Below are 27237 nucleotides of genomic sequence, written 5' to 3' on the forward strand. Positions count from 1 at the left end.
ATCTCTCGTAATCTGCCTTCGCCTGCCTAACCTCCTTTGTAACTTGGTTACAGATCAACTTGTATCTATCATAGGCGTCTGTGTCATGTGTTAATTTGTATGTATCCCATGCATTTTTCTTTTCTGCCATATGCCTCATCAGTTCATCTGACATACATTTAGGCCGAAACCTTGAACAATATTTCTTAGTTGGTATGTAAAGCCTAGTAGCTTCCAAGATAAGTTCTTTGAATGCTTCCCATTTTGAATTTGCTGTTGGCAATATCATCAGTTGATCCCACTGTATAGAATTTAAATACTGTCTCAGTCCATTGTAGTCGCCTTTACAAAAGCAATACCCCTTCCCTTTACCCCTAATGGTAGTTACCTCTTTGAGTAACTCCCACTTCAGCACACTGTGCCACAAGTGGTTCATTTATCTGCAGATTCTTAATGAATGAAGAATCACTACTGATAATCAAATCAAGAGTATTACTCCCTCTAGTTGCCTCCCGAACATGCTGATGTAGAAAACAATCATCCAATAAATCCACAAAAGCTTTGCTACTGTGTGAGTGACCAGCCCCCAAATTCCAGTCAATATCTGGGAAATTAAAATCCCCCATTATAAGACTCTCTGATTTACTGCCCCACTCTATTTCTCCGAACAGTTTTTTATTATACTCATCAGAGTCATTAGGCCTACAGCACACTCCTACTCTCAATTTTGATCTCCCAATGCTTATGTCACACCAAACTGACTCGACACTGCACTGTCCAGCGATTTCGACTGGCTTCACTTCCTTGGATTTTATGTGTTTTTTAACTAATAGCATAACCCCTCCTCCCTTCCTATCCTGTCTATCCTTTCTGTAGACATTGTACTCCCTAAATTCCAGTTCTGCATTCCTTATATGTGTGTGACACCACGTCTCTGAAATTCCCACAATATCTGCCTTTGATGTTTTGAGCAATACCTCAAATTCATCAAATTTATTTACTAAACTCCTAGCATTGGTGTACACACAAGTATACATGCACCTGTTCTTTTTCTTAGCTACCCTAACACAACCCATGTGTTTACTTGTACCCCAATGATTCCCAGCAGTCTCTGAAATATCCTGCGGCTCATTCCAATAGAAGCAGTGCAAGAATCAAGAATGGCTACTGTTAATCTATTAGTCCTTGTATCCCCCCAATCTAGCAGTTTTCCGACCCACCTAACACTGCCTCGATAGCATCAGCAAACATTCTTGCACCCTTTCTATTTAAGTGTATCCCATCCCTGTAGAAGCAGTCTCTCCTGTTAACAAGTACAGACCAGGCTGAAAAAAGCATCAGCATCAGCCTAAAAAAAGCATCAGCATTATATAGCATCAGCCAAAAAAAAACCAAACCCACCCCTTATTTCACCCATCCCTTCGCTCCAAATGTTTGTCAAATTCTGCCTTGAATCTACAAAGGGTACTAGGAAAGTTTTGCAATATGACGCAACAATGAATCACAGGAAGCTGCTTGTTGCTGCATGTTGAGACATGTTCATACTTGCATAGTAGCCGCCGCACCAAGTCGATGGGCTCAGTTATTCATTAGTAGTGAGAGTGTAAAGTGTTTGCAATGGCATCATGGTCACGAAATGAGATAAGGACAGTTTTGCGCTATAATTTCGTGCGTGGTTTAACCATAGACCAGTGCTTAGAAGAAATGACTCTTGCACTAGATGATGATTGTCCACATCGTACAACGATATTCAGGTGGTATAGAGAATTCCAAAGGGGAAATTTCACTCTGGAGGATTCTGAGAGGCCGGGAAGGCCACGAATGTCAGTCACAGAGGAAAACGTTACTGCTGTGAGTAAAATGCTTGACGAAAACAGGCGAGTGACCTACCAACAGATAGAGGATACTTTGGGCCTAAATGCACCAGCAATTCGTTCGATTCTGCAAGATCATTTGCACGTGAAGAAACTTTGTTCTCTCTGGGTGCCGCATCAACTGACTGAAGAGCAGATGACACGACGTGTGACTTGGTGCCGGGAAATGTTAAAAAAGTTTGATAAGGGACAATCTCGGTATGTGAACAACATCGTGACAGGTGACGAGACTTGGCTGTACTATTACGATCTGCCGACCAAGGCTCAAAACAAAGTTTGGGTCTTTGATGATGACGACACACCCGTAATTGTCAGAAAATCCCGATCTGTAAAGAAGAAAATGATAGCTGTATTTTTCAAATCGAGTGGAATTGTGGAACGTGTCGTTTTGGACACGCAGAAGACAGTCACAGCTAAGTGGTATACTGAACAATGCCTGCCTAAAGTCATTGGATCTATGAAGAACCTGCGGCCAAAGTCAAGAATGGACACCTGGTACCTCCATCACGAAAATGCTCCAGCTCACCGCACCAAAGCCTGCACCAAATATTTGACCACGACAGGACTGAAACTTCTCGAGCACCCTCCCTACAGTCCAGACCTTGCTCCCTGCGACTTTGCACTGTTCCCGCATGTGAAAATGAAGCTAAAAGGGAGGCGGTTTTCCAGTGATGAGGACCTTCTACGGGCTTGGGACAACGAGTGTGCTTTACTCCCTAGTGAAACTTGGCAGAACTGGTTTAAAGATTGGTTTCGGAGGATGGAGAGGTGTATTGAATGTAGAGGAAATTACTTTGAAAAAATTAAATAAACAAAGCTGTATTGCAAAACTTTCCTAGTACCCTTTGTGTTTAAGCTATCAACTTCTACAACGACAGATGGAAGTTTGTTCCAGCAATCAACCACCCGCTGGCTAAAGGCAAACATCTGCACATCTATCCTACAACCATCTTTCATTAATTTGAATTTATGCCCTCTCAGACGATTATTCTGAGCAAGAGGAAGAATCCCATCAGCATTGAGCATGCTCAAACCATTCAACACTTTATACACCTCATTTAGATTACCTTGCAGGTGCTTAGTCTCCAGATACTGTAATTTGCAAAACTTAAGCCTTTCTTCATAAGAGCAACCCTTTGTTCTGTTCACTAATCATGTTGCCTGGAAAAAGAAATCCAAAGAAGAAAAAATTAGTCAAGAATAACTTGTTATGATGAACCGAAGGCGACAAATGAAAAGCAAGATAAACATTGACAAGGAGAAAACTGAGTGTACTGAGTTATGCAAAGCCATTAGAAAGACACTCAGAGAGGACATAAGAAGATTTAACACAAGAAAAGTAGAACAAGCATTAAGGGAAAACAAAGGACTTAAATCAGCAGCCATGAGCAGTAATACAGAAAGACAAATTATACTGAAACTGAAGAATAGTGATGGTGCACTAAAAATAGCAGAGAAGGCATAATTCAAATAGCAGAAGACTACTATAGAGAATTATACAAGGAGCAAGGGAATGATGCCAGCAGTGGGGAAGATGGATCGAAAATTAGCAACACATACAACATACCCAATATTCTTCCTGATGAGGTGGAACATGCGTTGAAGAAAATGAAGAATCAGAAATCCCCAGGGGAAGATGAAGTTACTGTAGAGTTGTTAAAATTGGGAGGAAGAGACATAACACAAAAGCTGTCAAGGCTCTTCACAAAATGCATTAGAAAAGGTGTGACACCTATGCAGTGGAATAATGCAATCATAGTTTTACTGCATAAGAAAGGAGCTAAATCAGAAATTGGAAATTATAGACCAGTTAGCTTGTTATTCCACATCTACAAGTTGTTCACAAGGGTCATTACTAACAGATTAGAAAGAATACTTGATGCGAATCAACCAAAAGAGCAAGCTGGCTTTAGGACAGGATCCTCAACTATGGATTACCTTCACGTAATATCACAGCTAATGGAGAAAGCAAATGAATATAAAACACCATTATGCCTGGCATTTGTGGATTATGAAAAGGCATTTGACTCCATACAGCATAAGGCAATGTTTTGGGCACTGGAAAGACAAGGCATGATACCCCATATATTATGATTTTGAAAAAAATATATGAGAATGCTACCTCCTTTATTAGACTAGACAAAGACAGTAGCAAATTTAAAGTTGAGAAAGGAGTTCGACAAGAGACACAATATATCTGAAGCTGTTTACTGCTGTCCTTGAGGAAGTTTTCAGAAGATTAGACTGATCGCAGAAAGGAGTCAATGTGAATGGAGAGTACCTAAACCATTTATGATTTGCAGATGACATTATGGTCATAAGCCATGATCCCGAGGCGCCTCCATAGCTAAGTGGGAAGGAGCAGCAGTGCATAGCACACGCTTCTTGATTAAACTGGGGTTCGAGCCCGTCACCACCAAATACGGAGGATGCGGAAAGGTCAGGGAATGACCACCGCATATCCCGGAGCAATATGGCCTTAGTTGCTAATGCTCCTAAAAAAAAAAAAAAAAAAAAACCAAAACCATATAAGCCATGATCCCAAAGAATTAGAGGAAAATCTTAATCAGTTATGCACAGTTAGTAAGGATTTTGGACTAAAGATGAATATGGCTAAAACAAAAGAAATGATGAACAAGTATGCCACAGAAAGGGACATAATGATTGAAGGAGCAGTAATTGAAAAGATGGAGTCATGTACTTATCTGGGACAAGTTATTAGCTGTAATAATGATAAATGGCTGGAAGTCAAGAGAAGAATACATTTTGGATGGATAGCATTCAGGAAATATAGTCACATACTGAAGAGCGATATTCCAGTTTGTCTGATTCATAAAATAATGAACCAATGTATACTCCCCAACATGACTTATGAAAGTGAAAATTTGGGCACTCACTAAAAGAATGGAAGAGAAGCTGAAAACTACACCACAAAGAATGGAACAAATTATATTGGGAATCAGACTGTTAGATGAGAAGAGAAACACACGGATTAGGCAGCAAACTCAAGTAAAGGACAAGGACATTCTTATCAAAACTAAAGAACTAAAATGGTCTGGGCTGGACACATAGCTCAAAGACATGATGACAGATGGACTAAGAAAATAACAGAATGGTACCCAAGAGGAGCTAGAAGAAAACGTGGAAGACAACGGCGGAGATTGATAGATGAAATTCATGAGTTTGTGGGTAGTAAATGGATGGCCATTGCACAAAACAGAACGAACTGGAAAGTTGCTGGAGAGGCCTTCATCCTATAGTGGATTGAATATGGCTGATGATGATGCTGGTTGAAGGCACTGCTAAATCCGATGCTTGATTTGCTGTTTGTCTTTTATGCAGTTTCGATAACCTTTGTCATTCTCGCACACACTAAAGCATATGTAATCTGCAAAACTTAAGCCTCTTATGAAGAAAGGCTGATGTTTTGCAGATTACAGTATTCGGAGACTAGGCACCTGCGGGGTGATCTGATTGAGGTGTATAAAGCCTTGAATGGTTTGAGCATGCTCAGTGCTGATGGGATTCTTCCTCTTGCTCAGAATAATCACCTGAGAGGGCATAAATTCAAACTGAGGAAAGTCAGTTGTAGGATAGATGTGTGGAAGTTTGCCTTTAGCCAGTGGTTAGTTGATTGATGGAACAGACTTCCATCTTTAGTTGTGGAAGTTAAATTAATTTAAAAAGTCTAAATAAATTTAAAGCTGAGCTGGACAGGTATTTGGAACGGACGAAGGGGTGAAATGGGAGGTTTTTTTTTTTTTTTTGGCTGATGCTGCATAAGCTTGCTTCTTTGCATCATATGCCTATGCTAATGCTATGCCCCACACAACCAAAATTTAAATTCAAAATTAAACTGCTTAGCTGTGCATCACTCTTTTGGACTCCTAATCTGATTAACATCTTACCTAAGCATCTTTCACACCATTTTGAACCTTATGCGTCCATATTTAACTATATTAAAATTTCTTGCCCAACCCATTTAGGCATATAGAAAATATCATTTCAGCATATGCCCCTCGCAAACTTCTTCTAAATTATTCTAACAAATGCTAATGACAAACCACGAGCACTTTTATGTATTTTTTTTATTAGATCCTAGCCATTGAAATCCCAGGAAAGTAGGTGGCAGGACCCACCAGAGTACTATATATTACAGGTAACACCCAACCGGCTTTCCCGTGGCAAGGTAGGGTAATGGATGAACAAGGGCACAACATGCTACATACCACATGACGCCATATACTTTTAAATCCCTGGCTTGTCTGATACAGTGTACATACGTGGAGATGGGAGAAATCCCAGGAGCCGTTAGACTCAGATAGAACTATACCTATACACTCATTGCCACCTCCATCTTTATTTTCTTAGGTTGGCGCTTGCTTGATACTCTCAACAATGCTCTGTACTTCATTTTGGCATCATTGAACACAAAGGTTAAAGCAGTGTGGGATTCAGTCCCTTTCACTACTCAGAAAATTATTGATGTGAAAACATCTAGGCACCTAGCAATGGAATGTAATGAAAATGTTGATTGTAACAATACAAATACTTGTATTGTTGCAATCATACTATTCACCAAATGGCTACAATCAAATGAGTAATTAGGCTATTGGCCTAACCTCTTCCAAATGTTGATTTGGTTGAGTAAGCAGTGGGCGTGTGCATAAAACATTAAATCGTTCATACTAAATATTTCGGACTGAAGTATTACGCTAATGCCACTAACATTAGCTACAGATTAATCTGTAATTATGCCACTGAAAAGGTTAGGCTGGCAAAGATAGCAAAGAGGGGGGGGGGGGGGAATAAGGAATTCTTCACATATATAAATGCAAAGAAGAGAAGGACAAACCAGATCGGACCCTTATGTAATGGACATGGGATAGTATTAGATACTGCAGTTGCAGATGAACTCAACAGTTACATTGGATCAATATTTACAGAAGAAAAATTCATATCAATGAGAAATTCTGGAAGTGAAGTTGAATAAAATGTAATTAATGATGTTGAAATTTCACACATTTATTTAATGAAAAACTTTTGAGCCTGCATGCCCTATAGCAATTACCCTATAATCTTAAGGGAGGTGGCAAGTGAGTACATCGAACCATTGAGGCTAATTATGCGAGCATCACTGGATTTGGGAGTGATCCCATTGGATTGGAAAAGTGCCAATGTATCTCCAATACATAAGGGTGGTTCTAAGAGTGAAGTGGGAAATTACCAGCCGGTTAGTCTAACTTCAGTAGTAGGGAAAATCATGGAGATTATGGTCAAGGGTGAATCACTTCAGGATCACTTAGATAGAAATGGAATTCTGAAGGATACTCAGCATGGTTTTGTAAAAGGAAAAGCATGTTTAACTAATCTGGTTAGCTATTTTGACAGGGTCACTCAAGAGCTGGACTTAGGGAATAATTTTCTGGATTTCAGCAAATTTTCTTTCTTTAGCTGTGGTCTTGGAATACTTGAACACAGTATTCCAAGTGTGGTCTAATAATAGCCGTATATAACGCGATTATGAAGTCCTTATCTCTACTAGCGATTGTTCGATAAATCATCAATAGCACAAATCCAGCTTTGCTGGATTTCAGCAAAGCATTTGACTCAGTCCCACATGAACGATTACTTTATAAGCTGAAACAGGTTGGAATCACAGAGAAAATCCTTAGATGGATAGCAGGGTGGCTTCAGGTCAGGAGGCAGAGGGTTGTGATAAATGATTATTCCTCAGATTGGGTTGATGTAAGAAGTGGGGTTCCCCAAGGGTCAGTATTAGGACCACTGTTGTTTTTGATTTTCATAAAAGGCACCGATTAAGAGATACAGGGCGTGATGTCTAAATTTCCAGATGATGTAAAGGTTGGTAGAGTAGTTAATGATTGCCGCCAAGCAAGAGCATCTTCAGAATGACCTAGATAGACTTCAGAGATGGTCAGAAAAATGGCAGCTATGCTTTAATCCAGCAAAGTGTAAGGTATTGCACCTGGGGAAGAGTAACCCCAAAATAACTTATACACTTGGCAGAGTTGAACTAAAGCCTGTAGTGGAGGAAAGGGACTTGGGTATTATGATACGGTCAGATATGAAGTTCTCCAAGCATTGTAGACTGGTTGCATGGATGGCCCATGGTGTGCTATTGATGATTTATCGAACAATCGCTAGTAGAGATAAGGACTTCATAATCGTGTTATATAAGGCTATTATTAGACCACACTTGGAATACTGTGTTCAAGTATTCCAAGACCGCAGCTAAAGAAAGATTGTGCTTCTTGAAAGGATTCAAAGATGGGTAACTCGTTTGGTGAGATCGGCAAAAGAGCATCCATATGAGGAAAGACTTTGAATATGTGGGTTGCAGACCTTGGAAACTAAGCACCTTTGAGGAGACTTGATTGATGTGTTTAAGGCTCTGATAGGAATAAGAAAAATGAATAAGGACAAAATTTTCACAGTTATAAATGATTCTAGAACTAGGGTCCATAATTTCAAGTTACAGGGGGAGTTGTTTAGACTAGATTTCAGGAAGTTTTATTTTAGCCAGCGAATTATAAATTACTGGAATAAGTTACTTACGTGGGTGGTAGAGGCTGACAGTCTGGGAAAATTCAAAGGTCAGCTGGATTACCTAAGGGAGCAGAGAAATGCATAGGTTATCCATTTCCTTTTCTCTTATTAATTTTTATTATTATTATTATTTTTTAAATTTTCTTCTTCTTATTATTAATTTGTTTTTATTATTATTATTTTATTTTATGTATTTTATTTTATTATTATTATTATTTTTTTTTTTTGGCTGGTGCAGCATATGCCATAGTCTTCCTTGCACCATGTGGCCATTACTAATACTGATACTAAACATTAATTCAGTAGAGTAAGTAGTGGGCATGAGCATAAAACGCTACATCGTTCATGATTTCGATTCTAGCTATTCGATTTTAAAACGGTTCTGAATTTCGTCAAAGATATTTACACGTAAAACATCTTTCGTGCATACACGGTACATATGCGATATTTTTCCTCCATTTCCACGAAGGAAGGAAAACACCAATGGAAAAAGAAAGTGTGAAAAGGGCAACACAGAACAGGATTTTTCTTTGAAGCACAAGAGGAGAAGGCACCTCCGTAGCCAGGTGGGCAGGAGCAGCAGTGCGTAGCACATGCTTCTTGATTAGACCTGGGTTCGAGCCCGTGACCACCAAATACGGAGGATGCGGAAAGATCAGGGAATGACCACCGCATATCTCCGGAGCAATATGGCCTTAGTTGCTAATGCTCCTAAAAACCAAATAATAATAATAATAATAACAAGTGGAGAAATGTTATCGGCACCTAAAAATTTCTTATCATTATGATTGTTTAGAATTCTTCTAATGTCCATAATGGATTGTATTCAGTCAAATATACATATTATGGCAGCAGGTGAAACAAGAGTTAGAGGAAAAGGTGGACGCTGAAAGCCAGTATTATCTTTAGTTGAGGATGCAACAGAACCATCAGATTATGATAGAGGTAGAAGTATGTATGGACAGGAGCTGTAGCTTATGATAGAGGTAGAAGTATGTATGGACAGGAGCTGTATCCAGTTTCTTCAGTTGGAGACTAGAAGGTCCAGCTACCATTTGAATAAGAAGTTTCTACTCTTAATCTGTTCAGAATCCTGTTTGGATTGATGAAATTTTTTTTTTACAACTGTTTAATGCAGAAAATAAAGCTGGAGATTTGACTACAAGCCGGTTGTGATATGCTGCATTCTTTTCTTGCACAGCTGCAGAACATCTTTTTTTTGGAAAAGCTTGCTTTTATCTATAAGGTTTTTCTATAAGATAGGATGGAATGAGGTAAATAAAGGATTTCATCTGTACAAGTATAATTTCACTGACTTGAAATAAGAAATCAAGCATTAGGATCAGAAGATATAATGCAATGATCCAAACAAGGAAATGAGTAATACAGATCACCCCATTTCACATTCTTATTAATACAATATGACAAAGGCTGAGGATGACCAGGAGAGAAAGAGGGGGTTCCATTGGAGAATACAATATTAACTGTGTACTTTCATGGATTCTTGGCGAGGGAAAGATAAAAGTGTTTGGTCTCTGGTTAGGAGTGTCTGCTATTCTGTTAGTTAAGCCTCAACATGTCTACCAGGTGTAATTAAAATTAGAATCATCAGTTAAAAGTACTTTGCTATTTGGGAAAGTTAAATTTAAGAAAGTTGAAGTTCAAAGAAAGGCATTTAAAAGGTTTGCGTAATTTATTGGTTTTGGAAAATTGCAGAAGCAGCAAATGAATTTGACACACTGGGATACAGAGATGTTATCAACAGCAAATTCTAAATGGAAATCATTCAAGGAAGTAATCTTGGAAGCTTCTAGGCTTTTCGTACCTACTAAGAAATACGGTTCAAAGTTTAGGCCTAAATGGATGTCACACAAACTAATGAGATCTGTGGCAGAGAAGAAAAATGCGTGGGTTGCATATCAATTATCAGGCGAGACAGAAACGTATGGTAGATATAAGCTAGTCTGTAATCATATTAAAAAGGGGTTGGAAAAGCGAAGGCAGATTAAGAGAAATCTTTGGCAAAGCATGCAAAGAGAAACATCAAAGACTTCTTTACATATTTAAACTCTAGAAGGATGGGGAGGAATCAGATTAGTCCACTTGATATTTATGGTCCGACTGTTGATGATCCTGCTGAGGTAGCTGACAAACTGAATAAGTATTTTGCATCTATATCATCACACAGGAGTTATTTAAGGAGGGAATCTCAGAAGTACATCAAACTCTAACGGCGCCTCCGTAGCCAGGTGGGCAGGAGCAGCAGTGCATAGCACACGCTTCTTGATTAGACCGGTGTTCGAGCCCGTGAGCCACCAATTATGGAGGATGCGGAAAGGTCAGGGAATGACCACCGCATATCCCCGGATCAATATGGCCTTAGTTGCTAATGCTCCTAAAAACCAAATAACAACAGCAAACTCTAACAGGGAGCTAAATTATTTTGTGATAACCTAAAGCAAAGCAGAGGAGAAATTAGCATTACATTAGTAGAGGCATACAATGCAAGAAAGCAAGCTTATACAGCATCAGCCAAAAAAAAAAAGAAAAAAAAGAAACCCTTCCCTTTCACTCATCCATTCGCCCCAGATGTTTGCCTAGTTCTGCCTTGAATTTATTTAAGCTGTTAACTTCTACAACAACAGATGGAAGTTTGTTCCAGCAGTCAACCACTTGTTGGCTAAAAGCAATTTCTGCACATCTATTCTACAACTGTCTTTTCTCAATTGGAATTTATGTCCCCTCAGGCAATTAATCTATGCAAGAGGAAGAATACCATCAGCATTGAGCTAGCTCAAGCCATTCATTGCCTTATACACCTCAATCAGATCACCTCGCAGGTGCCTGGTTTCCAGACACTGTAATTATCAGAACTTAAGCCTTTCTTCATAAGAGCAGCCCTCTGTTCTATTCACTAATCTTGTTGCCCTTTGCTGTATCCGTTTCTGCAGCTCTACATCTTTCCTAAAATGAGGCCTCCAGACCTGTATACAGTACTCAAGGTGTGGGATGACCTTCGACGTATATAAAGGATAATCACTTCCTTAACCCTGCTAGAAAAATTCATATATATCTTTGAGAAGACACCATGAGCTACTCTTGCAGACCGTCTGCACTGTCAGAAAACTTCATATCTGACTGCATAATTTTTGAAGTTAATCCTAAGAAAGGCTCCTCGAGTAGATTGGACCTATCTGTTTATATTAAAGGAGGCAGCAAAGAAGTAAGCAAACCCTTAGCCTTAATTATGAGAGCATCCCTGGCTTAGGGGAGGTCCCCATGGACTGGAAATGTGCAAATGTATCTCCAATTCACAAAAGGGGTCTAAAGGTTGACACGAATACTTACAGACTTGTTAGTTTAACTTCTGCTCCAAGGAACTTAATGGAGGCACTGGTTAAACAAGCACTGCAGGTTCATCTAGACAAGACTGCAGTTATAGTTTATTCATAGCATGGGTTTCTTAATGGGAAGTCTTGTCTGACCAATTTGATTGAATATTATGTTGTCATCACAAAGGAACTGGATGCAAAAATTAATTTTGATATCATATACTTGGATTTCAAGAAAGCTTTTAATACTGTTGTATATAACAGACTGCTTTACAAATTGGAGCAGTATGGCATTAAGGACAAAAAGCTGTTATGGATAAAGAGAAGGTTGAGTGGGAGAAGACAGAGTGGTAATCAGTGGACACTGCTCTTTGTGGACTAATGTTATTAGTCGTTCCCCCCCCAGGTTCTCTATGAGGCCTATATATATATATATATATATATATATATATATCAATGATATTGATGAAAGTATATCAGGCTTAATGTCCTTACTGCAGCAGGATCTAGAAAAGTTGGGCAGATGGGGTGAGAGGTGACTGAAGTTATCAACTGAAGTTTAACACTAAAACATGCAAAGTACTGCATATGGTAGCAATAACCCAAGAGTAATGTACCTGGGTAGTAGTAACCCCGGAGTAATATACCTGGATAGCAGTAACCCCGGAGTAATATACCTGGATAGCAGTAACCCCAGAGTAATATACCTGGGTAGCAGTAAGCCCAGAGTACTACAGCACCAACTTTGCAGTGCTACACTCATGGTAGTGGAGAATGAAAAAGGCCTGGGCGTAATTGCCAGTCAGATATGAAGTTTTCTGAGCAGTGCAGACAGGCTGCCAGAGCTGCTCTTGGTGTCTTATCAATGATATACAGGAATTTTTTTTACAAGGATAAGGAGATGATCAGGCTACACCTTGAGTACTGCGTACAGGTCTGGAGGCCTCGTTTTAAGAAATATGTAGAGCTGCTGGAGTGAATATAGAGAAGGGCAACGAGATTGGTGAGGGGAAGAAATGGTTGCTCTTACCAAGAAAGGCTTAAATTCTGCAAAATGCAGTGTCTGGAGACTAGGTACCTGTGAGGTGATCTGATTGAGGTGTATAAGGCTTTGATTCGTTTGAGCAGTGCTGATGGGATTCTTCCTTTTGCTCAGATTATGCACTCGAGGAGGCATAAATTCAAATTGATGAAAGACATTTGCAGAATAGTTGGTGTAAATTTGCCTTTTGCTTGCAGGTGATTGATTGTTGGAACAACTTCCATCTGTCATTGTGGAAGTTGTTATATTAAAATAATTCAAGAAAGAACTGTACGAACTTTTGCAATGAATGGATGGGTGAAATGGAAAGGTTTTTTCCTTCTTTTTTTTTTTTTTTTTTTTTTTTTTCTTGTCTCTTGATGTATAAGCTTACTTTCTTGCATCATATGCCTCTGTTAATGCTAAGAGATTTTCAGTTAGAGGAGTTCAAAAAAGTAGATTCCAGATTGGGAAGTCTCTGACAAGTAATATCAGAGCAGACATATGCGCAGTTACCTTTGAATAAAAATAATCATAGAATTATAACTAATATGAATGTCATTGGCAACTAATATGAATGATCGTGTAGACAACTAACATTAGCAAAAGTGTTTTCGTATCTCAAATATTGTATGCCGCCAGCTAATGTTCTTTTTTCGCTAACAATGTCTGGATATGTCTGTTTTATTTATTGCATTGATTCTTAAATAGGAATAGCAATTTTTTAAAAAAATTACCAACTGGTCTTTATCTCTTCAGGACTTAATTATAAGGTAAATAGAATCCATATATTGTTTATGAGAAATTAATAAATTAGTTACTTACGTACTTCTACTATTGTACCTAAGCTAACAAAATTAAAATATAAATATATAAGCCAGAATGATGTTTCTAATTTTATTTGTAGAAATAAGCATTTTTGTTTATCTGTCATTCTGTTTCTATAGCAAAACTATTTAACATATAAAATCTGGAACAAGTACTCCCCTCCCCCATCTTGCTCCTCTCAACTTACAAGGTACAAAAGGTTGGGTAACATTTTAAAGTAAATATCTTTTAAAATCTAGATTAATAGAAATTGAAATATGCATTGTTACAATGAAATAAACAAAATGTTTATTTTTTTAAACATTTTAAAACTTATAAATGTTTTAAGGTAATTATTTTTTGACATATTGTGTTAATAATATTTAAAGGACAGATGTAATAAGAAGATAAATGAAAAGTTAGAGTTGGAAAATTTGGTACTTCATGCTGAATCGGCCAGACTTGAAAGACAAGCAATTGCTCTGAATAATCAAATGTATTCAGAAATTCAGGTGATACATTACTTATATTGGAAAATATTTAAAAGCATATTTTAATATATTGCAGAAAATTTATTAAAAAACTAATTTAAAAATTTACAGTTACTTAATTTTAAATAAAATTCAGATATTTTATATTTAATATAATGTCTAAAGAAAATGTGGCAACATTGATAATAATAATGCCTCCAGAATAGAGGTTGGCAAAATATAGCCTGTGAGTTGGGTAGGCCCTGAAAACCCATTTATTCCAATCCTTGTTAATGCTAAGATATTATTGAATCATCAGGAGGTGCATGCATGGGATCAAAATGACCCCAGTAATTTTAGCCCTCTGCCTGTGCTAAAAATGTTCACTGTCAAGGACACATTGTGTTTCAGGTATAGTGTGCAGGACAGACAAAAATTAAATGTATTTTGCATGTGGTCATGGTAGACAAGAGCTGGATGAAATGGTTTGCTCAAAAGAGTTACAGCTGTTCAAGGAAATGACACTTCAGTATGGTTTGTTTGACTTATAATGGGAGAAGTTGAAATAACACATTGACAGTACATTTATTGGAGTGTTATTTAGAAAGGTGGGTGTTTTTTTGTGATCTGCAAACTTGAAACAAGATGGACGCCACATTTTTTAATGTAGCATCCATTTTCCCACACTTAGAACCAGTATTTACATTGCAAACCAAACCAAATACACAGTAATACTAGGTGGCATTTAGTTTTATTCTAAGTTATTAAAATATTTACGGAAGGAAATAGGAATCATTTTATAAGAAAACAGGCCATGAATTCCTTAATTTGCTGGTTGTTGTCATAGACATGAACAGTCATACATTCTAAAGTTACATCAGTACTCATCAATTTCAAACATATGGATCAAGTGCTGTTTTTATTGTTTCTTATATTAATTCTAAATAGTTTGTTTTTGTGTTTGTGGGAAGGTGGACTGTTGGGTTAAAACTGAAACTGTTAGCAAAAAATGAAACTGTTGACAACGATGTTGATGTACAGATTAAGAATTCAGCATGTAGACTTTTAAATCATGTTACATGTTCAAGGATAGATCCTGGAGGGAGTAATTTCCTTCTTAATAGATTATTTTTAAAAAATCATGTACTTGCATGTTATGCTTCTGCATTACCTGTAAACAACAACTTTCTTTATCACCCATGTCACGATTGGATCTTTGTTTTCCTGTGCTGTTATCAAACCCTCGTGCGCGCGCGCGCGCACACACACACACACGTGTGCACGTGTGATGGCTGGATCCTCCCTTATGGAAATTTATCATAAGATGATCCCAGTTAAATAAAGAAAGAAAGATTTTTGTATTTGTTGTGCCAGAGAATTACATAACCTTTGACTAATAACAAAATGCCCATTACAGCGGAGACCAGAAGGGTTACAACGACCACGTATATTTGTGAAATGAATTAGGAATTGCTTGGGAGGTTTAGATCTTTTCGCAGATAAGCTTGCTCTATTAGTGTGACAATTCATGGTGTATTCAATAGTAAGAAAAAGTGGGTGGGACATGCTGTATGAAGTAATGAAATTTTTGGATATTTGGATATGGTGTACACATGGTAAGAATATACCCAGATCTTTGACATAACGTGGCCTTGACATTGCCTCCCGCATACACACTACTCAGACTCCCTCCAGTCACTATCTGGCAGAGTAGAGGTAGCAAGATTATACACTAGCTGATCCGGAAGCCTCCTAGAGAGTTACCAATAAGTTTGGTCCAGTGTACTAACTAGTGGCTGGCCTGCGAACACCGTTTTAGAGCTTTATCCTCAAAATGTAAGGAATATTGGATCTTGCCACAATGTTCATCATAACCTCAAAAGTCATCAATCATACTTCATGATGGAAGAGATAGGGAAGGGTTGACCGGAACTTAGCTCTAGAGACTAAACATGGGTATCGCCACTTCAAGCCTCCAATGTTTAATTGTATTAAATATTTAATGTATTACATTTAATTGATTTATATTCATAAAAATACTGTTTTTTACATTCATAGAATTCATTTCAGAGGTTTTAATATAATAATATTATATTACTTATGTCAATTTTGAGAGAGAGGCCTGATGCATAACTCATTGACTTACATTATATAATTAGGTTCATTTTACACTTTTTTTTTTTTTTTTTTTTTGCAACAGGTCCTTCAGGAATGGAATCCTGTTGTAAACCAAGGAGTACCTTGTATAGTATTTCTAGTCAGAGAAAGGTCATTAATATACAAGAGGTAAAGAGCGAGAGAAAGAACTGAACCTTTGGGAACTCCATCATTAGTGGAAAAGTTGAAAGACATAGAAAACTGGATGTTCAATTGCAAATTAACAATCAACAAGATGAGAGCTTGTTTAGATGACTTAGTCCAAACAGGATTAAAAGCATTAGAAATGCTAAGAGTAATTGCTAGAGTTATACCAAACTTTCCCATTGAATTTGTCTATATATGAGTAAAATAAGCCACTATATCACCAATGAATCGACACGGATGAAATGTATCAATGTGAAATGCATCAGTGTCAAACCTTCCATCTGATCATTGAACAGATGGAAGGTTTTGAAATAGTTTAGGAATTGGCAGTTGATGGATTTCTCTTTTACTCTAGAAGAACTAAAATTGGATGGGGGTGATGGCACCCTTTTTAAGAAATGCCCTTAGACTATTCACAATCTGTTTTAGATTGTTAAATAACTACTTTACAATTATTGTGAGCTTTAGTGTAGGCAGAAAATGAACCTGGAGTTTTGGATGTGAGCCAGTTGCGATATGCAACATTCTTATCCTGAGAAGCCTTAGCACATTTATTGGAAACTGAAGATTTCAAGATGGAGTGCAGAATAAAGGATTTTATCCAACAAAAATAATTTCAGTGACACGATCTGAGCAAACATTGTTATGACAAGACTGAAAATAGTCATCTAACCAAGTAAAAGAAGAATAAAAATCTTTGTGATCATCCCATTTTGCATTCTTGTAATGCAAAAAACACGAGGCTCAGAATGAGCTTAAGGGAAAGGCTACATTGGAGAAGAGACCAACATGAAGATATGATCTGAGGTGCCTGAAGGACTGCTCATCCCACCACGTACTATGAAGGATTGTTCATGACAAAAAGTTCGAGTGTTGGGTATATGATTAGGATTGTCTGCTATTTAATTGGACAATCTGTGTGAGATCATTAGTAATTGAAAAAGGCTCAGCATATGCTGATGCTATCGAGGCAGTGTTAGATGGGTCGGAAAACTGCTAGCTTGGGGAGATACAAGGACTGATAGATTAACAGTAACCACTAGCAGAAGTGAAAGTGATTCTTGCACTGCTTCTATTGGAATGAGCAGCAGCCTGGAAAACAAGATACAGGATATTTTAGAGACTGCTGGGCATCATTGCGGTACAAGTAAACACATGGGTTGTGTTAGGGTAGCTAAGAATAGGAACCGGTGCATGTATACTTGCATGTACACCAATGCTAGGAGTTTGGTAAATAAATTTGATGAATTTGAGGTATTGCTCAAAACATCAAAGGCAGATATTGTTGGGATATCAGAGACGTGGTGTCACAAACACATAAGGAATACAGAACTGGAATTTGGGGAGTACAATGTGTACAGAAAGGATAGACAGAATAGGAAGGGAGGAAAGGTTATGCTATTAGTTAAGAAACACACAAAATCCAAGGAAGTGAAGCCAGTCGGCATCGCTGGACAGTGCAGTGTCGAGTCAGTTTGGTGTGACATAAGCATTGGGAGATCAAAATTGAGAGTAGGAGTGTGCTATAGGCCTAATGACTCTGATGAGTATAATAAGAAACTGTACAGGGAAATACAGTGGGCCAGTAAATCAGAGAGTCTTATAATGAGGGATTTTAATTTCCCAGATATTGACTGGAATTTGTAGGTTGGTCACTGATACACTAGCAAGGCTTTTGTGGATTTATTGAATGATTGTTTTCTACATCAGCATGTTCGGGAGGCAACTAGAGGGAGTAATACTCTTGATCTGATTATCAGTAGTGATTCTTCATGCATGAAGAATCTGCAGATAAAGGAACCACTAGGTGGCAGTGATCACAGTGTGCTGAAGTGAGATTTACTCAAAGAGGCAACTACCATCAGGGGTAAAGGGAAGGGTTTTTGCTTTCGTAAAGGCGACTACGATGGTCTGAGACAGTATTTAAATTCTATACAGTGGGACCAACTGATGATGTTACCAACAGCAAATTCAAAATGGGAAGCATTCAAAACTTATCTTGGAAGCTACTAGGCTTTACATACCAACTAAGAAATATTGTTCAAGGTTTAGGCCTAAATGGATGTCAGATGAACTAATGAGACATATGGCAGAGAAGAAAAATGGATGGGATACATATAAATTAATGGGTGACATGGAAGCCTATGATTGATATAAGCTGGTCTGTAACCAAACCACAAAGGGGATTAGGCAGGCAAAGGCAGATTATGAGAAATCCTTGCCAAAGGATGCAAAGAAAAACAGAAAAGAGTTCTTTACCTATAGAAGAAAAGGTATGAATCAGATTGGTCCACTGGATATGGATGGTTCAACTGTTGAGGATCTTGCTCGGGTGGTTAACAAACTAAACGAGTAATTTGCGTCTACATTGACACATGAGGAGTTATTCGGGAAGGGGAATGCCAGAGTTGAAGTAAACTCTGGTAGTGAGCTAGATGATTTTGCAATAACTGAGAGTAAAGTGGAGGAGAAATTGTTGAGGATAAACATAAAAAAGGCACCTGGGGTGGATGGGATCTATCCAGTTATATTTAAGGAGGCAGCAAAGGAATATAAGCAAACCCTTCGCTATAATTATGAGAGCTTCTTTGGACTCAGGGGAGGTACCCATAGACTGGAGATGTGCAAATGTGACCCCAATTCACAAAGGAGGATCAAAGGCTGACATAAGTAATTATAGACCTGTGAGTTTAACTTGTGTTCCAGGAAAATTAATGGAGGCACTGGTTAAAGAAGCACTGCAGGATCATCTAGACAAGGCTTCAGTTATAGCTCGGACACAGCATGGTTTTGTTAAGGGAAAGTCTTGCCTGGCCAATTTGATTGGATACTGTGATGAAGTCACAAAAGAACTGGATGCAGGGAATAACTTTGATATTATGTATTTGGATCTTAGAAAGGCTTTTAATACTGTTACACATAGAAGACTGCTGCACAAATTGGAGCAGTGTGGTATTGGAGGCAAATTGCTGCTAGGGATAAAAGGATGGTTGAGGGGGAGAAGACAGAGAGTGGTAATCAATGGACACTGCTCATCGTGGACTAATGTTATTAGTGGAGTTCCTCAGGGTTCAGTGTTGGGTCCATTTTTGTTTTCTGTATTTATAAATGATATTGATGATGGTATATCAAGCTTAATGTCCAAGTTTGCAGATGATACAAAGGTTCGCAGAGTTTTTAAGGACACTACTGACGCTATGCTGCTGCAACAGGATCTGGAAAGTTTGAGCAGATGAGCTGAGAGGTGGCAAATGAAGTTTAACATTGACGAATGTAAAGTACTACATATGGGAAACAGCAACCCCAAAGCAACGTATCAACTCTGTGGTACTACACTGACAGTGGGAGAGAATGAAAAGGACCTGGCGATAATTGTGCAGGCAGATATGAAGTTCTCTGAGCAGTTCAGATGGGCTGCAAGAGTAGCTCATGGTGTCTTGTCAATGATATACAGGAATTTTTCTACCAGGGATAAGGAGGTGATTATTCCCTTGTATAAGGCAATGGTCAGGACACACCTTGAGTACAGGTCTGGAGGCCTCATTTCAAGAAGGATGTAGAGCTGCTAGAACGAGTACTGAGAAGGGCAACAAGATTAGTGAATGGAACAAATTGTTGCTCTTACGAAGAAAGGCTTAAGTTTTGCAAATTACAGTGTCTGGAGACTAGGCACCGGCGAGGTGATCCAATAGAGGTGTATAAAGCCTTGAATGGTTTGAGCATGCTCAGTGCCGATGGGATTCTTCCTCTTGCTCAGAATAATCACCTGTGAGGGCATAAATTCAAATTGGGGAAAGACAGATGTGGGATAGATGTGCGGAAATTTGCCTTTAGCCAATGGGTAGTTGGTTGGTGGAACTGACTTCCATCCCTTGTTGTGGAAGTTGATAGCCTAAATAAATTTAAGGCTCTGCTGGACAGGTATTTCGAACGAATGGAGGGGTGAAATGGGAGTGGTTTTTTTTTTTTTTTTGGTTGATGCTGCATAAGCTTGCCTTCTTGCATCATATGCCTCTACTAATGCTAATCTCATCTATCTAAGTCTGTGTTATTGTTATTTGTTATTTGGTTTTTAGGAGCATTAGCAATATTGCTAAGGCCATATTGCTCCGTGGATATGCGGTGGTCATTCCCTGACATTTCCGCATTCTCCGTATTTGGTGGTCACGGGCTCGAACCCCAGTCTAATCAAGAAGTGTGTGCTACGCACTGCTGCTCCTGCCCACCTGGCTATGGAGGCACCAGCTGGGTTTGTGTAACTAGTCAACTGTTGCCAGCTGGAATTGTGAATGCTAAAGTAGCCAATGAAAATTACCTTACTGTTAGTAAAGTTGGACTGGAGAAAGTCGACTTTTAGGGAAAGGGAGTCAGAGTTTCAAGTGTTCAGTTAAGCTGGAGAATGATAGAGACAGCAGATGAAATTAACAAAATGGGGCATAGAGAGTTTTAGCCAGAGAAAATCAGAAAGAGGAGATTCCAAATTACTAAGTCTCTGACAGATAATGTCACAGTGGATGTATGCACAGGTACCATCTTTGAAGCGAAAGGTGTTACAGAACAAATAATTAGGACAACTGAGATGAGTTGTCCTAATTATTGGTTGAGACAACCAATAATTGGGATTCTGTCAGAAATAGTAAGTAGGTCTTTGCAGACTGCAGGTGGAAATGGACATTGTTGAGATTGGTACTGAGACCACATATAATTGTGACATGAATGAGGAAGATTTTGGTAGGTTTAGTTCTTTTCACAGTTAAGTTTTGTTCTATTAGTTTGACTATTCATGATGTATTCAGTAGTAAAATAAAAGGGCCATGCTGTATGAAGTAATGAAATTTTTGATATGGAATGCATACATACCCAGCTGGTTGATATAACATGGCTTCGACAATGTCAGCACATACAAGCTACCCACACTCCCTCTGGTCACTATCTCTCAGAGTAGAGGCAGTGAGATTATATACTATTTGATCTGTATGCCTCTTAGAGAGTTACCAATTGGTTCAGTCTGGCGGACTATCTATTGGCCAAGATGCAAATGACCTAGAGTTGATTCCTTGAAATGTGAGAAATATTGTTTCCTGCCATGATGCCCATTGTAACCTCAAAAGACATCAACCATATTGCACAATGGAAGAGATTGGGGTTGCCACAGTTTTGCTCAGGAGACTAAACATGATTTTCAGCACTTCAAGCCTCAAATAATCAAGGTGGTGGAACTGCACCGGTTGAAGAGTCATTTAGTACCTTCTAGGTGGTGGATAAGTAGAAATTATTAAGAATGTGAATATCAGGCATACACTAAATTATAACTGGGAACTAAATAATTTTGTGATAACCGAGAAGAAAGTAGAAGAGAAATTGTTGAAGCTAAAAGTTAATAAGACACCAGGAGCTGATAGAATCTATCCAGTTATATTAAAAGAAGTAGCGAAAAAAGTAACCATACCTCTTTTTTGATAATTATGAGAGCATCCTTGGATTTCAGAGGTCTCTGTTTTGTGAAATTTCTCCCCATTTCACAAAAGGGGAATGAAAGGGTGAAGTGAGTAATTGTAAATCTGACTTCCATTCCAAGAAAAAATTAGTCGGTGGATAAAGAAGTAACAGACCCATCTAGACAGGAATGCAGTTATATAGCAATCACAGCATGGATTTGATTGGCTACTATGATGTAATTATAAAGGAAATGGATGCAAAATAGAAAATATATTTCTGGCATTTACTTCATTTCTGAAAATATTTTCATACCGTTTCATTTTAATGACTGGTTACAGATTAGGAGCAGTGTTGCGCTACGGTTATGCTATGGATAAAGGGGTAGTTGAGTGGAAGAAGATATAGTTTTTGTAAATGGGTATTGCTCTTCTTGGACTAGTGCAATCCACTTAGGCTTCAGTGCTGGGTTATCTGTCGTTTTTGGTATTTATTAATGATACTCACAAAGGCAGCTCAGGCTTATTATCTAAGTTTGCACATGAAATGAAGGTTGGTAGGATGGTTAAACAGTCATCATTGCATACTATTACAGCAAGTTGTATCAAAATTAGGCATATTGGCTGAAAAGTGGTAATTAAAATGCAAGGTGCTGTGGGTAGCAGTACTACCAGAATAACATGCCCACTGTGTGGTACCACACTCAAAGGAATAATGCAATTATTCACTAGCGTTCAGCACTGACTCGTTTTGAAATTCAGTTCAGGATCCAAAGAAACTTAATGTACACTGAAAGGACAGAATTGTGGGGTACCTTGTTCCTGGGCAACACAGTGCTGTCACCCCTCTCGCTAGTGGACGAACCCACTGCTTGGCAGGTATAGGTACACTGCATCACTTCATTCACATAGACGGTAATTCAATGTCAGTATGGATAAACATCGTGAGTTAACTGGCTTTGAAAGAGGGATGGTGGTGGGTGCCTAATGCATGGGTCACTCTATTGCGGAGGTGGTACAGAAATTGCACTATCCCTGTTTGACGGTATCAAGAGTGTATCAGGATTGCGCCATTTCCGGAATAACATCTTGTCGTGGGCTGAGAAAGGTGGTGGATGATTGTGGCCATCAACGTCTGTCTCACATTGTTTCAGCCAACCATAGAGTGACAGTGGCACAAATCACCACCGACTTCAACGAGGAAGATGCCAGAAATGCCTCCACCAAGACCATCAGGTAATCATTAGCCACAGTAGGTTATCGGAGCTGCTGACTCACCAGAGTCCCATCGCTAACACCACAACACAGGACTCTATGGCTCAACTGGGTGAAAGAACATTGGCACTGGACCTTGGATGATTGGAGACACGTCTTCTGGTCTGATGAGTCCTGTTTCCAGTTATTTAAAGCAGACAGAAGTATGCATATCTGGCAGAAACTGCACAAAGCTATGTACCTGTCTTTTTAACAAGGAACTGCTCAGGCAGGCAGGCAGGTGGACGGTCGGTAATAGTCTGAGATGTGTTCACCTGGCACACGTTGGTACCTCTGGTAAGTCTAGACTCATCTCTGAATGGTCCTTGCTGACCATTTGCATCCCTTCACGGTCATCATGCACCCACAGGGCAATGGACTCTTCCAACATGACAATACGCCTACCAACAGAGCCGTGGTGACTAGAACATGGTTCGAAGAGCATTCCGTAGATTTTACCACCATGGAATGGCCTCCCTATTCACCAAACATGAATCCTGTGTGGCATCTTTGGGATGCTGTAGAAAGGTCTGTTCGAGCTTTGGATCCTCCATCCAGGAATGCGGTGGAATTATGGACAGCGGTGCAGCAGGCATGGATGGAAATGCCAGTGGAACGCTTGTGAACTAGTGGACTTAATGCCTCACTGTGTGACTGCCCTTATATGGATGAAAGGTGGGCCTACCCATTTACTAGGTAGGTATCCAATGATTTCTGTCCACTCAGTGTACTCCTCAAGGAAAAGGACTTTCAAATCACAGACTTCTCATACATGCAATCCAGAACAAACTGATAATTTTAGACAGGTTATCCTAAAATGACATGTGGTGAAAAGCTAGTTACGTTCCTTTCTGCTATCTTGAAAAAAGCAAATTGCTTTTTTGTTTTTTAAGTGTCATCCCACTGAAAATCCAAAAATAGTTATTCATTCAAACATTAGCATTAGCATTAGCATTAGTAGAGGCATTTGATGCAAGAAAGCAAGCTTATGCAGCATCAGCCAAAAAAAAAAAAAAAAAACCCACTTCCACTTCACCCCTCTGTTCGTTCAAAATACCTGTCCAGCTGAGCCTTAAACTTATTTAGGCTATCAACCTCCACTACAAGGGATGGAAGTCTGTTCCACCAACCAACCACCCGCTGGCTAAAGGCAAATTTCCGCACGTCTATCCTACATCTGTCTTTCCTCAATTTGAATTTATGCCCTCTCAGGTGATTATTCTGAGCTAGAGGAAGAATCCCATCAGCATTGAGCATGCTCAAACCATTCAAAGCTTTATACACCTCTATCAGATCACCTCGCTGGTGCCTAGTCTCCAGACACTGTAATTTGCAAAACTTAAGCCTTTCTTCGTAAGAGCATCCCTTTGTTCCATTCACTAATCTTGTTGCCCTTCTCTGTACTCGTTCCAGCAAGTATTTTTTAAGCTTTCATGTTAAGCTTAACATGTTAAGCTTTCATTTACTGAGGTAATCACTTCTTGTTATGTTAAAGAATGTAATGTATAAATCGTTAGACCAGCAGTTGCTAAGTCTTTCAGTACCATTTTGGATATCGATTACCATATCAGAGTGAGTTGGGATTAGGATACTGACTTGGTCAAAGGCAGTTTTACTGCCAAGGTCTTGAAGAGTTTAAAACAAAGGGTGACAATTAATTTTGATTGTTCACTGATGCAGTACTTTATCGATGCTTATGACTAGACTACCTGATTCACAAGTTCGCAACGAAAAATTATATTCTCATAAATGCTGAAGTAGTACAGATTTCACTACTGGCATTAATGTAATGCCAATGTAAGATAAATACAAAAAATTTCAAATCAAATATCTTCAAATTTGAAATTTTTAGTATTTATGTTTCCAATACTTCTCTTTACAAATGTTACTAAGATCTGGAAGAGGGGGGAAAAGTCCATAAATGTATTTCTGCTATTTGAGGGATCTGCCCATAAGTTGCATTTTATGTTTGGAAACATAGGCTCTCCAAGATTGATTTGTGGCATCCATACCTCACAGAGGAATAGCCAACCTTTTGTAATGAGATAGCACTAGTCGTATGTGGTAAATGATTTACGAGATGTTGTGATACCAACATTGATTTAATGGATGCTTAAAGTGGTGAAAACCATGTTATCAAACATGGTTTTTCATCAACTTTCTTTATGAAACATGGTTTTCATCAACTTATAAAACATGGCAAAAACCATGTTTGATGACAGTAATCATGGTAATCTAGGCCAGACAGAATCAACAAAATCTGAAACAAGTCAGATCAACTGTGAAATAGAAGTTGAAGTTTACATTGACAAGTGCAAATTACTGCATATGGGAAGCAGTAATCCCAGATTAATTTGCCAAGTGTGTGTGTGGTACCACGCTCTTGTTAGTAGATAATGAAAAAGATCTGGGGGGTAAATGTGCAGTAACATATGAAGTTGTCTTACCAGTGCAAACATACTGCTAGGACTGCTCATGGGAGTTTAGTCAATGATATTCAGGAGCATTGCTAGCTGGGAAAATGAGATGATTATCCCATTGTACAATCAAATGGTTTGGCCACATCTTGAGTACTGCATACAGGTCTGGAGGCCTCATTTTAGGAACTGTGTAGATCTGCTGGAACAGGTGCAGAGAAGGGCAATGAGATTGGTGAGGGGTATGAAAGGGGTCGTCTTACCAAGAAAAGCTTTTACTTCTGAAAATTGTGGTGTCTGGAGATGAAGCACTTGTGAGGTGATCAGATTGAAGTGTTTAAGGCTTTGAATGGATTGAGCAAGCTTAATGCTGATGGCATTCGTTATCTTGCCCAGATCTATACACATGAAAGGGCACAAATTCAAGTTGAGACAGGATGGTTGCTGTAGACGTGTGGGCTTCCAGCCAGTGAGTGGTTGACTGTTGGAACAAACTTCCATCTGTTGTTGTGGAAGTGGATGGTTTAAATAAATTCAACAAAGAACCAAACAAATTATTGTTGCATATCATCATTGCAGTGTTAGAAAATTACAAGCTTAAAAAGTTTACTTAAAATATGGCATTGAGTGGAAAGCACTGCAAACAGCAATTTACAAATGCAAATGAGACAGAAACAAGAGTACATTATTCTGGTGTACTAATAAATTCAACTTAGCAGATTACAGATTTAGAAATAAAATAAGGTTTGCAAAATGAATAGATTAAGTAAATCTATTTTAGTATTAAATTTTGAAATCTTAATGTCTCTTTATTAGGAGCTGCTGAAACTGTTTGGTATTCCATATATTGTAAGTCCAATGGAAGCAGAAGCCCAGTGTGCATATCTGGATCTCATGAATTTAACAGAAGGAACAATCACAGATGACAGTGATGTCTGGCTATTTGGTGGTCGCAAAGTCTATAAGAACTTCTTTGCACACAAGAAATATGTGGAATTTTTCAAAGATTCAGAAATTCTCTCTCATTTTGGTAAGAATTATATAATATCTAAAATATGGCACAAAACTTATCTTTTAATGACATGCTTATCTGGTAAAACCATGTAAAGTAATATTACTTTAGTACATAATACAAATATTAAGATGAGAAAAATGACCAGATTAAAAACATTCTGAAGAAACCAAAGTGCACCTCACCATTTTGGTTTGTTGTCACAATCAAAAATGGAATGAAAATGTTTCTGCTTTCCAACTCCTCCAATTTAGTTGGAAATTTTTTGATAATTGATTGTTTTCAGGTTATTTGATAAGTTTAGTTTTCTTCAGATTTTCAGTCAAGTTTGTGTTATTTTTTAGAGATATGCAAATATATGTTATTATATATTTTTTTCAGTGCTTACTCTACTAAATTTACTGATAATACTTATAGGCCAATGTTGGATGTCGTCTTTTCAAATAGCCAATGTAGGTACAACTTCTCAAATCCAGATTTGGGATATAACTCAGTTTGGTAGCTTGCATTTTAGGAATTCTGTTTTGCAGACAACTTAATTTCAACTGTAATAAATAAACGTGCTATAGTTTTCTGATCTCATGATATAAATACTGCTGGCAGCCAAACTAAGTTAACAGTTTACCAAATTTATATATATAATCTTCATTGTACACTGGTTTCATTATGTATTTACTACTCATGGTCTACTGACAAGGGCTTTATGATGCAGAGCTACATTCCATTTTATACATTTCCCATCAAGATATTGGGATATACACC

General features: G+C 38.3%; 1 protein-coding gene across 1 annotated transcript in view; it reads left to right on the top strand.

Annotated features, from left to right (window-relative positions):
- The window catches only part of mus201 (rad2 superfamily protein mus201), a 289622-nt gene that overhangs the window by 198474 nt on the left and 63911 nt on the right, over positions 1-27237 (top strand). Inside the window, exons 7-8 of the mRNA XM_090384178.1 lie at positions 13973-14095; positions 26280-26493. Coding sequence (XP_090240304.1) covers positions 13973-14095; positions 26280-26493 — 337 coding nt within the window. The remainder of the gene's footprint in view (positions 1-13972; positions 14096-26279; positions 26494-27237) is intronic.

This window comes from Mastigoproctus giganteus, chromosome 1 (genome assembly GCF_048544385.1).
Source record: "Mastigoproctus giganteus isolate SK-2022 chromosome 1, ASM4854438v1, whole genome shotgun sequence".
Classification (NCBI taxonomy): domain Eukaryota; kingdom Metazoa; phylum Arthropoda; class Arachnida; order Uropygi; family Thelyphonidae; genus Mastigoproctus; species Mastigoproctus giganteus.